Raw genomic sequence first — 16413 nt, 5'->3', positions numbered from 1 at the left:
CTGCTGTCCTAGGAGAACACCTGTTACAGGTAAGCAACTGCACTTTCTCCTAGGACAAGCAGGATGGTAGTCCTCACATGTGCGTGAGTACAAAACTCCAGGCAGCTCCACGCAAGCAGAGAGAGCAACAGTGGCCGAACAAGGTGCCAATGGGCACAACACAACTGCGGTGCTGTAGGTAAATGGGGTGGTCTGGTTCCCACAAGAAACACGAGCAGAAATGGGTTCAAGCCTGGAACAGATTACGCAGGACAGACTGACCAAAGGCACTGTCCTGACGGCCGACCCTGTCTAGGCAGTAATGGGCTGCGAATGTGTAAAGAGAACTCCAGGTTGTGGCTTGTCAAATTTCAATGTCGGGGACCACATGCAAATGGGCCACTGACGTTGCCATAGCCTGCACAGAGTGAACCTTTACTCTGCCATCAAGCTGAAGGCCTGCCTGCACGTAGCAGAAGGCAATGCAGTCAGCCAACCAATTGGACAAGGTCTGCTTACTCACTGCCACCCCCAGCCTGTTGGAGTCAAAGGACACAAACAGCTGGGTAGACTGCTTGTGGCTCGCCGTGCGATCCAGGTAGAACGCCAAAGCCCTCTTACAGTCCAGGGTGTGAAGCGCCTGTTCCCCTTGTAGAAATGAGGCCTCAGAAAAAAGGTGGGCAAAACGATGGACTGATTGAGGTGGAAATCAGTCACGACCTTGGGCAGAAATTAGGATGCATGCGCAAGACCATACGATCATGGAAGAACTTCATGTATGGTGCGTACGTAACCAGAACTTGAAGCTCACTGACTCTACGAGCTGAAGTGATCGCCACCAGGAATATGTCTTTCGAGGTGAGGAACTTCAGGTCGAGGGACTGCAGCGGCTCGAAAGGAAGCCGCATGAGTCTTGCCAGGACAACATTGAGGTCCCAGGAGACAACTGGAGGCCGAAGAGGGGGCATTAGCTGGAGGAGACCTCACATAAAATGGCCCATTGAGGGCTGGACCAAAATGGGCGTGCCAGTGACACCTTAATGATATGTGCTGACAGCACTGAGGTGCACCTGGACGGAACTTGTCTGGAGCCCAGACTCGGACAGGTGCCACAGGTAGTCCAGCAGCTGGGGGAGGGGGCATGAGAAAGGGTCAAGGCCATGACCACCGCACCAAATGGAAAAACGTTTCCACTTTGAGCTGTAGGACTTCCTAGTTGAAGGTTTCCATGACTCTACCAGGACCCGGGAAACACAGTCTGAGAGCTATAACAGCTGGAGGACTATGCGCTCAACATCTAAGCCATGAGGGCTAGTGCCTGGAGGTTCAGATGGCGCAAGGTGCTAGATGGGCGCTTGCATCGACAGGTCCTGCAGAAGCAGGAACCAAGACTGCCGAGGCCAAGAAGGTGCCATGAGTATCATGATCCTCCTGGCCTGCTGAAGCTTCAACAGAATCTTTAAGAGGAGTGGTAGAGGAGGGTACACATACAGGAGGCCCTGTCCCCCGTAAAGGGAGAAGGCATCACAGGCCGGATGGTCGCTCCCTGGTACTAGAGAACAGAACCTGCTCACCATATGGTTGAGCGGGGAGGCGAAGAGGTCTACATCCGGCATACCCCACCGGTGGAACAGATCGGCTGCCACCGCTGGATTGAGAGACCACTCATGTGGCTAGAAGGACCGGCTGAGGCAGACCGCCAACACATTGAGGTGACCTGGCAGGTAGGTCGCCCCAGATACATCCCTCAAGAGAGGGCCCACTTCAAGACCTGCACTGCCTCTTGGCAGATGAGAAACGAGCTTGTGCCACCCTGTTTATTGATGTACCACATTGCGACCTGATTGTCCATCTGGATCAGAACTGCCTTGGATGACAACTGATCTCTGAACACCCACAGGGCATACCGTATCACCCGAAGCTCCAGAAAGTTTATCTGACAATGGCTTTGGTGGTGTCCAGCCTGGCTCCGATGAAGTCCAGCTGTGGGGACGCACAGAGGTGCGACTTGGGGAAGTTTATGACAAACCCCACCGTCTGCAGGGTCTGTACCATCAGGGCCAGAACTTGCAATGCTCCGGAGTGAGAGTCGCTCCTGACCAGCTAGTCGTCCAGGCATGGGGACACATGGACCGAGCGACGCCTGAGGTAGGCGGCCACCACCGCCAGGCATTTGGTGAAGATGCAGGGGGCCGATGCCAGCCCAAAGGGTAGGACTTTGTACTGGTAATTTACTGTCCCCACCATGAAGCAGAGGTACTTCCAGTGGCTGGGGACAATTGCAATATGTGCTTACACCTCCTTGAGGTCGAGGGAGCAAAGCCAGTCTCCTCTTCGGAGGAGAGGGATCAGCATGCCCAGAGAGACCATCTTGAATTTTTCTCTTACGAGAAACGTGTTCATCGCTCTGAGGTCCCGGTCCCCACCCCCACCCTTCCTCCCCAAAAGGAAAAAAAAATATTAGTATCCCAGCCCCCTTCTTATCCAGCTAAATGGCGCCACTGAATATCCACTCTATCTTGATTGTGAGTGTTGTAGTTGCTGCTGCGGCTGCTGAAGCTGTTGCAATACTTTTGGACATTCCCTGTAATATGAATACCAGTTCAACCTTCTGTATGTTTTTTATTGATATCTCTTCTGCTCCTGAGGAGCAGCATGTATAAAAATAAAAAAGTTGGAACTAAGTAAGGTTAGGTTAGGGGGAGGGGAGGAGAGGGGAGGGGAAGAGGTAGGAAGGATAGGGTCAGGGTTAGGGACGTTTTCTCCCAGTCCGCTCCTTAATTGGAGCGGACTGGGAGGGAACTGGGAAAAGGGCGATTGCGTTGCCTTGCGTTATTTGAAAATCCCCCCCTCAGGAGCAGAAGTAAACCCCATGCGCCAGTGGCTGCCAGGAGCTATCGGTGCCACTGGTCGACCCCTGTCACATGGTAGGAGCAATGGACGGCCAGCACCGATAGCCTGTCACATGGTAAGGGCAAAGGGCCATCGGTGCCATTTTGATTACTGGCAGCCGATGCCCCGAGAGTGGGAGATCGTCCCGGGACCCTTGCTGGACCACCAGGGAATTTCGGCAAGTTTTGGGTGGGTTGCAATTAATTAAATTTAAAGGGTTGGGGTGGGTTTGGGGTTTTGGTTTTTTTTTACAACCCCGTTCTAATTAATTAAATTGGAAGGGTTGGGTGGATTTCAGATATCATTTCGGGGGCAGCCAAATTAAATTGGCCCAAACAACAGGAAAACGAAATTTCCCTCGGCGGGCCGATAACAAAGTCCGAACCAAAGGTTCGGCCGAATCACATCTCTACTTAATATAAGCCTTAATAAAATCCATTCAAAATTTCTGTATGAACACATGACAGCCTGAAGACTATGCAAAAGGAAGCTTTTACTTTTTGTCAAAGAAAGCCCCCACTGGTTGCAACAAAGATGATGACTATGACATGGCGCTTTCAGATGCAGACAATTCTGTGGCATGCTTATGCTTAGCAGACTTTTTCAGCCCCAACATTAATGCCTCGGTGCCATATGTTGTCTGGAGTGCCAGCACCTTTAGCTGTCTGCGAAGCTGACCCTGTGCCAGCTTTCTTCAGTGCCAATGTCTCTGCACCATTTTCTTTTTGCTTTGAGGTCTCCGTGCCGATATATCCTGGTGCCAATAGCTCAGTCTTGTTATACAGTACCGACTGTTCATGACCTCTTATACTCCAAGGAGCCCTTAAGCTCATATATCAGCTTGAGGTCTTGATATACCAGTGCTCAGGGGCCACAAATCACAGTCATGATCTAGGCCTAAACATAAAGGGCACCAGTCGTGCTGGTCTGCTGAAGCCATTTTATGTCAGCATTTTCCATAAGATTTGAAAGGCCTTTTTTCCTTTCTTTCTGCAGATGATTTCGGTGCCAGCATCATAAGACATTGATCTGGCTTTCCACACAAAGAGTCTCTTCTCTTTTTCTTAAGACTAGATACGGCTGATGTAAGAAGAGAGATAATCTGACTGTTTGTGAAGCGAACGAAATTAGACTAAGGGAGGGTGCGTGACGACATTAGCGCAAAAACTCCAGCATGTACCCAGAAGAGACTCAAAGAAGTTTCTGGGCTAGAAGAGAACAAAGGCCAACTTAGCACCGTCAGATGATGTCATCTCATCTTGTGTGGTTGCTTTATTATTCTTGTCCATGGAGAACCACCCAAACCATTTCAAAAAGATCTGAACCAAATAAGGAGATTCAAGTCAAGCTGTTAATTAGATTTATTTATCTCCAAAGATTTGCAGCCCTTTGCTCTGATTAACTAGACCCCCTCCTTCCCCAACCCCACCCCCTCGGTTGAGTAGGATTCAGATTTGTATCTAATGAATTTACCCATCCCTAATTTGAATTTGATGGACCTCTGGTTGTAAGTCTAACCAACTAAAACTGTGATTTCATGGCCTCTAAACTGCCATTTTTTCTAGCCTTCTCCTCCCAACTTGTAGAACTGTCCTTGGAGAGGGGCAAATTGGTAGCTCCACCTCCTGTTGTATCATCCTACATCTGATATCACTTCCCAGTGAGACAGGAGTTGGGGTAACCAGGAGGTACAGTGGAAGACAGTCTAAACAGATCTCTCAACAATCACCCCCTCTCTCAGCTCTACAATCTTAGCAGGCCTGCCTTGGAACCCTCACCCTCCAGAGTCAGCCTTGTCTATATGCACTGTTTTCTCCTTCTATACGTGCAGCTGAAATATTTTCATACTTTGTAATGGTTCTTTTCTCCTTATTCCTGGAAAGCTATCACTGCTTTACTACTTTCAATCTAAATATAAATCATGCATTCTATTTTATTTTATCCCAAAGATGTGTTGCTTTCACCTGTGAAAGGACATAATCTATGCCACTTGGCACCTTAATGTCTTCTCCAGGGACCTCATAAGATGAAGAAAAATTGATTGCTCCTCCCTGCAGTTCTCCAAGCTGAAAGCAATTGAAAGCTGTATGAGTTTCTGCATTGATAAATATGTTAAATTCTGATCTAAAATTCAACAGATATAGGTACGTAATAGCCAGCTAAGTAAGTTTGCCGGATAAGAATTATCCAGCTCGCTCAGCCCGCATATTCAGTGGTGTGGCTGTGCCACCGAATATACCCGGATAAGTTTAAAATTAGCCAGATAAGATAACTGGCTAACTTTAGAAATGCTCAATTGCAGGTCTAAAGTTAGCTAGATAAATTTGAATATTGCAACTTATCCGGCTAACAGGGGGGATTCATCATTCCGCGATGATTACAGCGGAATGATGACGTGTGAAACCAAAAGGGGCGGGGGGGTTGATAGTGTGCATCCGGCCATATCGCCGCACACTATCGCCCACATAGCGTCATGGCAAAAGGTGGTGTTATTACCAGCACTACTGCCGGCGATAATGTCCAAAACGTTATCCGCAGCGGTGCCGCCACCTCAATTGCCTTAACCCCACCCAAACTCCTCCCTAACTTCACCCCTTCCCTTAATTTAAATTTTACTGCCGCGATTCAGTAGTTATCGCATGCAGTAGGGCATTATTATGTGCGATAACGTTCTAACGTACGCAATAAGCTCACATCACGTTTTGATAAATGACTCCCTACGTTAGCGTGCACCTCTTTTTCATTCGGCTAGATTCTAGCCAGATAATGAGATTTAAATTTTGAAATCCATGTGTGGTGCTTTACCCCCTGTTCTCTGCACGCCTCAGGGAGCTTTCCTTTGAAATTTGGCTTTCAGGCCAGTTTAGAGATTGCTGTCCTCATGTTCCTACTTCAGTGCTCCTGGCTCTTTTCCATGTCCCAAAACTACTGCTATGTGAGATCTTTTCTCCATGGAAAGGAATCAAGAAAGAGCTAGACAGCTGCAGTACTTTCTTACTGACTTTTTTTTTTTTTTTTTTTTTAAATAACCATAAAATTGCTTTACAGCACTAAAAGTGCTGATGAGGACACATTGTCTTTCAACAGAGGTAAGGTAAGGACAACAGATAAACAGAATATCACAGAAGATAAGGATAGTGAAACCCATCTAGTCTGCTTAATTTAATTCATGCAGCAATGTCACAGACTGCAGACAAGCTCTGACTTCCCCTTTACATCTCTGCAATTAGGGATCCTCTGTGCTTATCCCAGGATTTCTTGAACTCTGTTACTTTTGGTTGTTTTTTTTGCCACCACCATCGAAAGACTGACCCTTATAGAAATCCACCACTCTTTCTGTAATAAAATATTTTCTGATGTTGCTCCTGAGTCTACCTCCGCCCCCCCCCCCCCCCACCCTCCCCGGGAGCCTGATACCATGAGCTCTCGTGTTCTAGAACTTCCCTTCCAGTGGTAAAGGTTTGCACTGGAACATGGGATGCATGGTTTGATTCACTGTAATTTCCACTGCAGAGTTCAGCACCTCTAAAAGAGAAGGGAGCCGCTCTGAGACAAAATCTAAAGATGTGCGGAGACTGGACATTTCAGTTGCAGCCTTTTGCATCCCAGGATCAGCTGATGGATAACCACTGGTCATGGCACTGTATGCTTCAGCCAAGGCTTGAGTAAGCCAAGCAGCACTGTAACAGAATGAGAATTAGAAAGAATTCAACAATAGAAAATACCTTTTTTTTTTATGATAGCGTATCTTATTGTCTTTCAGAGTTAACATGGAATTGAATGTGTTTGGCAGATTTGGAAGACGCACTGCTGCCCTTAATATGCAAACTGGTGCGGAAAATTCTTCCCTGCAGCTTGACACCCATACACAAAAAAAAAGTGCCTTTTCCCTACAGAATCTTGTAGTTGCAGTAAACAATGAACCCTAGTTTGTTAGTATTTTATTTTATTTAAATTTAATATACTGCTCGACAAAAAAACAAATTATCCAGGCGGCTTACGGTATAACATGAACATAATAAAGCCACATGATAATGCATAGTTTCTCAATTTCTCGTAGATGCATTTGAGAAGATCTAAATGGTTTTCAGTAATCTGTGGATTATAGCCCCCCCTCATGGCTCCCCTGAAAGCACAGCTGCTTGGGAAATGCAAGTGCTAAGCTTTCACTAGCATGTCTTATTTGCCACCGTAGGCGTACACTTTTTAGCCCATAAAAATCCCATCCAGTTTTGAAGTACAAGGTATCTACATGCATTGTGTTTAAAATATTGGCTCAGGAGGCTAAAATTATGTGTGCGCATTTGCCGCAGTGTTGAAGAATGGCGTAAAGTATGCCTAACTGGGACATTCCTACATACGCACGTAACATTTCAAAAAATGAAATGTATGCATGTAATTTTACAAACAAGCACGCCTATTCACAGACCATCTCTTTTCTCTCTGGCCAAAAGCACATAGGGAACATTATGGCAGCCAAAAATACACTTACCCGATATGACTGATTTAAGATGGGTATTTTTTACCCAGGGAAAAAGCACCTAAACCTTTAAAAATTTACTTCTAGAAGAGAGGAGAGGCATAGCTGAGGTCCAGAGGATTTGCTCTCCCTGTTTACTTAGTTGATTTTCTCTTATTTGCTCCTAAAATGCCTTCAAAAAGGAAAGGGAAGGTAAGGGTTTTTCATCCAGAACCCTCTCCTTCCCTGGGACAGCAAGTTATCACCTCTGTAGCAGGTTCACAGAGAACCAAGGAATCTGATGTGCAGTGCGATGAGGGAGAGTCGCGTTTGCCTGCAGGTGAGGTGTCTCTGAGCCCCGAACAGCGTGTTCCTCAGGGCACAGAGGGGCATTGCTTCCGAAAGTTCACCAGCATACAATGATGATGTGAACGCTGTCGCCGCCCTGGAGGGGCTCCAGGGTTAGTTCGGCGTCCTTGCTGCAGACTTCCCCCATTTTCTCAGAAGTGGCTGGAGGTGGATCAGCTATCGTTCCTCCTTCTCTTCTTTGGTCGAGGAAGAAAGTGTTGGGTTGCTAGAAGAACTTTCCCCGCTGAACATACCCCAGGAAGAAAGGATCATCACTGGTGGCGAGTCTTTCACAATTCCATCGCGTCCAGAGACAGTGACCCTTGAGTCTATCTGGGATCTGGTGGCTGGATTCAGGATAACCATGAATTTGCTTCATTCTAGGATTGACAATCTTTCTCAAAGTACCCAGCAAAAAAACCTCAGAATTTCAGCAACAGGTATCTGTGGTTAATTCCAAGATTTCTGGCCTTGAGAACTCTGTGAAAGATTTATAAGCTTTAGGTGTGGCAATTGTGAAAGATCAAATTGTGCTCTCTAGACGTCTTGAGTTTCTAGAGAATAATGGGGCCAATGCAAAACAGTGCGCTCAGCCGAAAGCTGTTCAGCCCGTGGTTGGACACGTAATTTAGATGCACGTCCAACCCCCCCACAAAACTAAGAGCGCTCATCACATGTAAATGCATGTTGATGAGGCTATTAGTTATTCTCCCCAGATCTAAAAAAAAAATATGTGCTCGACCGACACATTTTTACGCTCAGAAATTAACGCCTGCCCAGAGCAAGTGTTAATTTCTGAGCAGACCAAAAAAGTGTACAGAAAAGCAAAAAATACTAGTCATGTGATTCGGCCAAACCTTTCGGTTTGCCTTCGTTATCGGCCTGCCGCAGGGAATTTCGTTTCCCGTGGTTCGGGCCGATTTAATTTCATCTATCCCCCCGAAACGAAGCCTGAAACCTACCCTGAATTACAACGGGGGTTGTAAAAAACAAAACAAAAAACCCAAACCCACCCCAACCCTTCAAATTTAATTAATTGCACTCCCCACCCTCCCCACCCTCCTAGACTTATCGAAAGTTCCTGGTGGTCCAGTGGGGGTCCTGGGAGTGATCTCCCGCTCTCGGGCTGTCGGCTGCCAGTAATCAAAATGGTGCAGATGGCCCTTTGCCCGTACTGTGTGACAGGGACTATTGGTGCCATTGGCTGGCCTCTGACACATGGTAGGAGCAATGGACGGTCAGCGCCATCTTAAAAAATGGCGCGGGCCATCCATTGCTCCTACCATGTGACAGAGGCTGACCAATGGCACCAATAGCCCGTCACATGGTAAGGGCAAAGGGCCATCGGCGCCATTTTGATTAGAGGCAGCCGACGGCCCGAGAGGGGGAGATTGCTCCCGGGACTCCGCTGGACCACCAGGGACTTCCGGTAAGTCTTGGGGTGGAGGGTTGCAATTAATAAAATTTGAAGGGTTGGGGTGGGTTTAGGTTTTGTTTTTTTTTTTTAATGTGCCCTTTTTCCCCTTCCCCCGACATACGATAAGAAAACCACATGAAATTTCGTGGGTTTTCTTATCGTTTCGTTGCCCTCCCGAAACGCGACAAAATAGGAAATATCGTCTCTATTTCCTATTTCGTTGCAAACAAATGTACATCCCTAGAAAATACTACTTTTCTGTACATCCTCCGACTTAATATCATGGCGATATTAAATCGGAGGAATTAAAAAGTTTAAAGTGCAGGCGGTCAGATTAGGGAAACAGATGCTCAATTAACGAGCGTCCATTTTTCGAACCTGTGGCTGTGCACTGGTTAGGAAAACAGATCTCATAAAATTGAGGGTCTGTTTTCCTAACCTGCTGACAGCCACCTCTCCTGGGCACCTGCTGCACATTTGTCCGTAGCGCCTCCTTGGCAGTGCGACCCCTCATTTAAATACTGAATCGCGCACATAGGAGAGGTGCCTGGGCGTGCATTAGGAAAGTGATCGCTCAACGCTAAGCGCCCATTTTTCACACTCATTTATTGCATCGGCCCAAATATGAGGCATCTTAATCTTCATTTTCTGAATTTTCCCCAGAGTTTTACAAGAAATACCCTATTCTACTTTAAAGAGAAATGCTGGGTTCTTCTCCTGATCAACTGCCTTCTGTGAATACCTGTTTCTTCCTTCCTAAGAAGTCTTCTAGTTCTTCTTTGATTGTGGACTCTGAAGATTTAAATTTGACCAATGTTTTGGAAACTTCTTCTGAGGAGATAATTGATGGATGTACTCTTGTGATATCTTTCATCTCATCCTTTGACCTAAGTAAAGTGATGCGTAATTACTTTAGGAATTTTTCTGCTCAGTTTTATAATCAAACTGTTAAAACTTTTCCCGATCTTGCACAAGTTACTCAGTTTAGAAGGAAAGGCTTTCTGTCCTTCAGACAGGAAACCATTTCCTTGGGTTTATCTGTCATTTTGATATATCCTTGCAAACGTATTATTAAACGTGATAATGAATGCTTCATTTTTTTTCTTCCTGAACAAATGAAGGCCTTATTTGAATTACGCAAGCTAACTACTTTCCCCTCAGGGTCCCTTAATTTGTAAAGTGGTTAATATGTACTGTTTTTCTATTTAGTTTAATATAAAGCTATTTCTTGAGAGTTATTTAATTTTTTTCTCCCTTTTAAGTGTTCTTGGCTCTCTCTTGCAATTAGCGTTATTAAATTTGGAAGACAGTATATATATTTCTTTCTTATACTTAGTATTTTTTTATTTTTGTTGTTATTTTGTGTTTTATATGTACTGGAATCCAAATGTTTTTGCGACAAAAATTAGAAATAAATAAAAAAAATGTACTCCTACATCACATAACTTCCAAGAGCTCCATCTCCCGCCATCTGTTACAGAACAGGCAGTGACAATTGGTGCTACGTGAGTCGGATCCCATTTACCTCTCTCTCCTGCGCATGACCCGTCTGTGAAAAGCTGCTTTAACAAAAAAAAAAAATCCCCTCCAAGATTTCCCCTTTAACCCCCCTCAGCTTCCACTTACTTTATTTTATTACGTTGCAACAGGAATTACAGGCCTCAGCTCCGGCTTAGGCATTTTGCCAATCCCCGTTTTATTGCAGTGAAATATGTACAAATTAAGGCATCTCATGTGGAAAATTCATTCAGCAGCCTCAAAAGCCAAATGAATGGTAATTACTCCGAACACAATGTGGTGGCAATCAAGCCAGATTGGATCATATTCCTCTAAATGCACGTCTAAAATTTTAAGAACTAAGATAATTATGAATTATGAAAATAACTGAGACAATGGATCTCCAAAGCTGCAGTTTTTGAAACATTAAAAAAAACAAAAAACATTTTGTGTGTTTTTTTTATTTTTTTGGGGAGTGAGGGTAGGGTGGGATGGAGGCAGGCTTTCTTTGAAGGCATGTAGTGAGTCATTCTAGCACATGCATGGGGAATATTCAGTAACAGACAGCTCCAAAACATGCTCCTGATTAGATACAGTATATGTAGAGAGAGAGAGAGAGAGAGAGAGAGTGGAACCTGCAAGGCTTCCCAGCAGAACCAGTGAGTGCTTTAAAAGTCATATTCCCATCCCTGACACAATGTGAAATTAAAAAGCACATAGTCTACATCCCCTGCTGGTTTTACTGACTCACGTGCTGTGCACTCCTGTCTTGTGTTTTCCCTGGAAGCAAATAAGTACAAAACGGACTCATTTCTCATGAAGGGAAGTTGGACAGCTTCAGAATAACATGTCCATTTACTATTCATCATGCTAGCATCTATTTCACGTCGATAGCAGGGCTGAATTAGCCATACTGTCTGGGATGTTCTCCAGCAGCTCGCCGCCATTCCCAACACTTTAACGAGGCGGGCACCACTTCAGCAGGGCAGGCACCCACCTCTAGGCGGGAGGACAAGTAGTCGAAGTCTCTGGCTCCTTCAACACCAAAGAAAAAGGACCTAGTGAAACAAGCAATGTTGCAAATTTCCGCAGTCCTCCTGGGTTCTTCACAACCATGGAGCTGATTGAACAGGCACCTCAACTGGCTAGTCTGTCGTCTAAGGAAGGCCCTCCAGAGGATAAACCTTCCATACAGAGTCCATGGGAAAAGGTCAGTAGGACAGGGAGATCACCTCAACCGCAATTCTCTCCGTAACCATGCTCACACTCAGAAGCCTCACCCCCTCAGTTCTCCGGGGTCATCCACCGAGTTGCCCTCGGACCCACCAGAGGAACCGCCTCAGTCCTCCTCCCCATCAGAAGATCTGTCCTACTTGAAATTCATAGAAAAGGTGGAAGCGAAGCTCAATATAGAAACTAGGAAGGTCCCAGACCCAAGAGCTGAAGTCCTGGGCATACTGAAGATCTTCGAGTTGCCGGTCCAACCGACGGTGATTCCCTCCCACAGTGTTTTGGATGTGGTCTTGGAAAAGACTTGGTAGTCTCCTTTCTCCACCCTGGTGACTTCCAGGAAAACTGATCTAAAGTTTAGGATGAAGAGATCTCCATACTATACCTCTCCTCAACTCCCGCATGCCTCCATTGTGGTGGAATCCGCCATGAAAAGGGCTAAAACGATGAGGCTTCACTCAAATACACCTCCAGGGAAGGACAACCATTACCTGGATGACTTTGGGAAATGATCCTTCCTGTCCACCATACTAGGGGCCAAGATACAGCAACATCAGTTCTACATCACGCAGAATCTTTATGAGTGCCTCCAATCCATCAAGCCCCTGTTTGGGGAAGGATCGCCAGGCACTGGACTACCGCAACAGGTACTCAACATAGAGGAGGGATTACGACATCTCCTCCGTCCCATCTACGAGTCATTCTAGACGTCATCCAGAGCCTCTGCATCTGCCATAGCGGCTTGGCACCTAGCCTGGCTCAGGGCCAGCGTTATCAGAGAGGATGTACATGAAAAGCTGTTGGATCTACCCTGTAGAGGGCATAACATCTTCAGTGACAAGCTATGAGAAAGTATAACAACTAAAAGAACAAAATGTAGCGGTCTTGTCCTTAGCCTCTCCAGTGGACCAGTCTGTGGGCACAAGGAGTTATTATCCAACCTACCGCAAGCCCATCTTTCAACAATGCCCATTCCACCCCTCCCACCATACCGGGTCTTAGCATTCTAAAATCCTCGCCAACAGCCTCAGCAACAACAACAAAGGGGAAGGCCTAGAGGCCAGATCCAGCAGTGATAACTAACCACCCCCACCCCGAAACCCCCGTAAAGTTTTAAGGCCAGCAGGGCCACCCTCGCCAACTCCAGTGGGGGCAAGAGCAGAACAGATTTTCTGCTGGGTGCTGGATATTATTCTCAGAGGTTATAACTCACTTTCAAACATGCTCCCACACTTCCCTGTCCAGCCGTGTTTCATCGGGTCCCATCAAGGCCACAACTCCTGCCAACAGATTTAACTACACTGCTTGCTCTACAGACCATTCAAATAATACCACCGCACCAACGGAACCCATACTTCCTCATTCCCAAGAAGTCGGGAGGCCTCTGCCCAATCTTAGACCTCAGGGAGCTAAACAAATTCCTTCTCAGAGAAAACTTAAAGATGACATCCCTGAAGACAATTCTTCCTTTCCTACAACCCAACGATTGGATGTGCTCGCTGGACTTCAAGGATGCCTACTCCCACATTCCTATGCACCGCTCCTCATGGCAGTACCTGTGCTTCCAGTCTAATGGGCAGCACTACCAGTACAAGGTGCTCCCCTTTGGACTGTCCTCTGCTCCCAGAGTATTCACCAAATACCTAGCGGTGGTGGTGGTCCACCTCTGATGGAACCACGTGAATCGTCCATTACCTGCTATTAATCAAGTTGGCTTAGAAAATAGCCACTGCTATTACTAGCATCAGAAACATGGTATATTCTTAGTTTTTAGGTACTTGTAGCCTGGATTGGCCACTGTTGGAAACAGGATACTGGGCTTGATGGACCCCCTGGTCTGACCCAGTATGGCAATTTCTTATCTGTTTATATATGAAAGGGTTCTAACTGTTTCCCTACTTTGACGATTGGCTACTGTAGCATCAGACATTCTGACCCTTCAGGAGCATCTAAGAGAAATGATCGGTTGCTTGCAAACACTGGAGCTGGTAATAAACTACGCAAAGTCCAGTCTCAAGCCAACTCAGGTCCTTCAGTCACTGGAGCGAGGATCGACACGGTAAGAAGAAAAGCGTTCCTGCCAGAGGACAGGGCAATTACCCTACGTACACTGGCCAGACAGTTGCAAGACAATCCACGACCTTCAGCCCACCAGGTCCTTATCATTTTAGGTCATATGGCAGCGGCAATTCACGTGGTTTCACAGACCAGGTTACACCTGTGTCACCTTCATTGGGGCCTCAAGGCGCAGTGGACGCAGTTCCATCAGCCCTTTTTGGACACAGTTCGCCTCACCCAGGCCATGCAGAGGGATATAGCTTGGTGGCTGCACCCGCACACACTCACAAAGGGCACCCTATTCCGGAAACTGATACACGAAGTAATCCTCACCATACAAAGGATGGAGAGACCACCTTGACCATCTTCAAACACAGGGCTTATAGTCTGTGATGGAGCGAGCTCAGCAGATAAAACTCCTGGAGCTGCGAGAGGTTCGAAATGCCTTCTAACCTTTATAGACCATGTTTAGAGCAGGAACATCATGGTTCACAAGGACAACCAAGTGGTCATGTTCTACAAAAACAAGGAAGGAGGGTCCAGTTTATGGAAGCTGTGCATAGAGGTGATACGCATTCTGGATTGGGCAGTCCGACTCGCCATCACGTTACAAGCCATCTATCTTCCTGGGGTAGCGAACGTAAAAGCAGACTGTCTCAGCAGGATATTCCATCCACATGAGTGGACACTGAACCAGAGGATGACAGTTGCCATTTTCGCCCAGTGGGGTACCCCGACCATGGACCTGTTTGCGACAGTGTACAACAGAAAAGTATGCAGATTCTGCTCCGTGTTCCCAAATCCACAGAGATCTGCACAGGATGCCTTCTTCATTCCCTGGATGAGAGGCCTTCTCTATGCTTACCCTCCAATCCCGCACCATACAGAAATGCATAGAGGATGTCACCAACGTCATTCTACCCCCAGCAAGTCCACACCAACTGTGGTACGCTTACCTAATTCGTCTGTCCATAGCTCCGCCCATCGCACTAGGAGGGGGGGAACAGATCTTCTGTTACAGGAGGGGGGCTCACTCCTGCACCCCATGCAAGCCTTGCTTCATCTTACAGCCTGGAGGTTGAAAGGACAATACTGAGTGAGCTAGGGATGTTGAGGGCAGTCCAAAAAGTCCTGATATCCTCACGCAATGGTTCCACAAGGAGAAATTATCAGCTCAAGTGGAAGCGCTATTCTGCCTGGTACCAGTTCCATCAAGTAGACCCATTCTCCTGTTCGCCTGAAACCCTGCTGGATTACCTCCCATGCTTTATAGGTTGTGGTTAGCAATGGCCTCAGTACAAGTCCATGTTAGTGCGATAGCCGCTTATCACTGGCAGCACAACAGCCTTCCAGTGTCAAACCACCCACTGGTCTCTCGTTTCATGAAAGGCCTCCTACACCTCAGACCCCCAGTGACCAAACCTCCAGTGCCATGGGATCTGAGTCTGGTGTTAGAACAGCTCATGCTGCCACCATCTGAGCCACTGGACAGTTGTCACATAAAATATTTAACCTGGTAAGAGGTATTTCTAGTTGCTCTGACTTCCATCAGGAGAGTTAGTGAATTGCAGGCATTGGTGCACTACCTTCTTTATCTGCAGTTCCACCATGGCAAGGTGTCCCTTCGAATCCACCCCTCCTCCTTTCCCAAGGTGGTTTCAGCATTCCACCTCAACCAGATTATAGCTCTGCCAACGTTCGTCCCGAAACCACACAGAAACAGTAGAGAGCGCCTGTTGCATACTCTGGACTGCAAAACAGCGTTACCGTACTACAAGTGGAGAAAGTATGCAGAACAAAGAACGTTGCAGCTCTTTGTCTCCTTTAATCCCAATTCATCTGGGCTTCCAGTGACAAAGAGAACTATTTTGAATTGGATTTCTCAGTACATCCAGTTCTGCTATTCTAAGTGTTCAACTTCCCTTCCTAGCAAGGTGAAAGCACATCAAGTCCAAGCAGTGGCTACCTCGATTGCTCACCTTCGTAGTGTGCCATTAATAGACATTTGCAAGACTGCCACATGGTTGTCGCTGCATACTTTAACATCGCACTACTGCCTGGACCAGCAGATGTCCTCAGATGCAGTACTGGGTGCGACAGTTTTGGAGCACTCCACATGGTGAGGATTCTCCACAGCTGTCCATGGTAAGACGGGTTGGGCTCGCTATAGTCAAGACAGTGGGACAAGGACAATGTCTGTCAGTAAGCGAGGCGCAACCCGATGGCTGGGGACTCCCAAAGAGCATGGCTAATTCATCCCTGCTATCTACGGAAAACACCGTTTATGGTAAGCAAAAGGAAAATTAGTTCTTACCTGTTAATTTTCGTTCCTGTAGTACCATGGATCAGTCCAGACTGTGGGTTGAGCCTCCTTTCCAGCAGGTGGAGACAGACTAAAACTGAAAGAATATCCTATATGAGGACAGAGCCTATCCTGTAACCCTTCAGTGTAACCATTATCAAAGCAGAAAACAATAAAACCAGAACAGGATCAAGCAAGTAACCATAAAGCTCAATGGAGCAACTGTAGAAC

At 46.6% G+C, this 16413-nt stretch overlaps 1 protein-coding gene across 1 annotated transcript in view; it reads right to left on the bottom strand.

Moving 5' to 3' along the window:
- Positions 1-16413, bottom strand: part of LOC115096908 (dynein beta chain, flagellar outer arm-like) — a 630228-nt gene that overhangs the window by 62741 nt on the left and 551074 nt on the right. The window contains 2 exon segments of the mRNA XM_029612190.1: positions 4836-4937; positions 6395-6551. Coding sequence (XP_029468050.1) covers positions 4836-4937; positions 6395-6551 — 259 coding nt within the window.

This window comes from Rhinatrema bivittatum, chromosome 8 (assembly GCF_901001135.1).
Source record: "Rhinatrema bivittatum chromosome 8, aRhiBiv1.1, whole genome shotgun sequence".
NCBI lineage: Eukaryota > Metazoa > Chordata > Amphibia > Gymnophiona > Rhinatrematidae > Rhinatrema > Rhinatrema bivittatum.
This window is presented reverse-complemented; position numbering and strand designations above follow the sequence as displayed.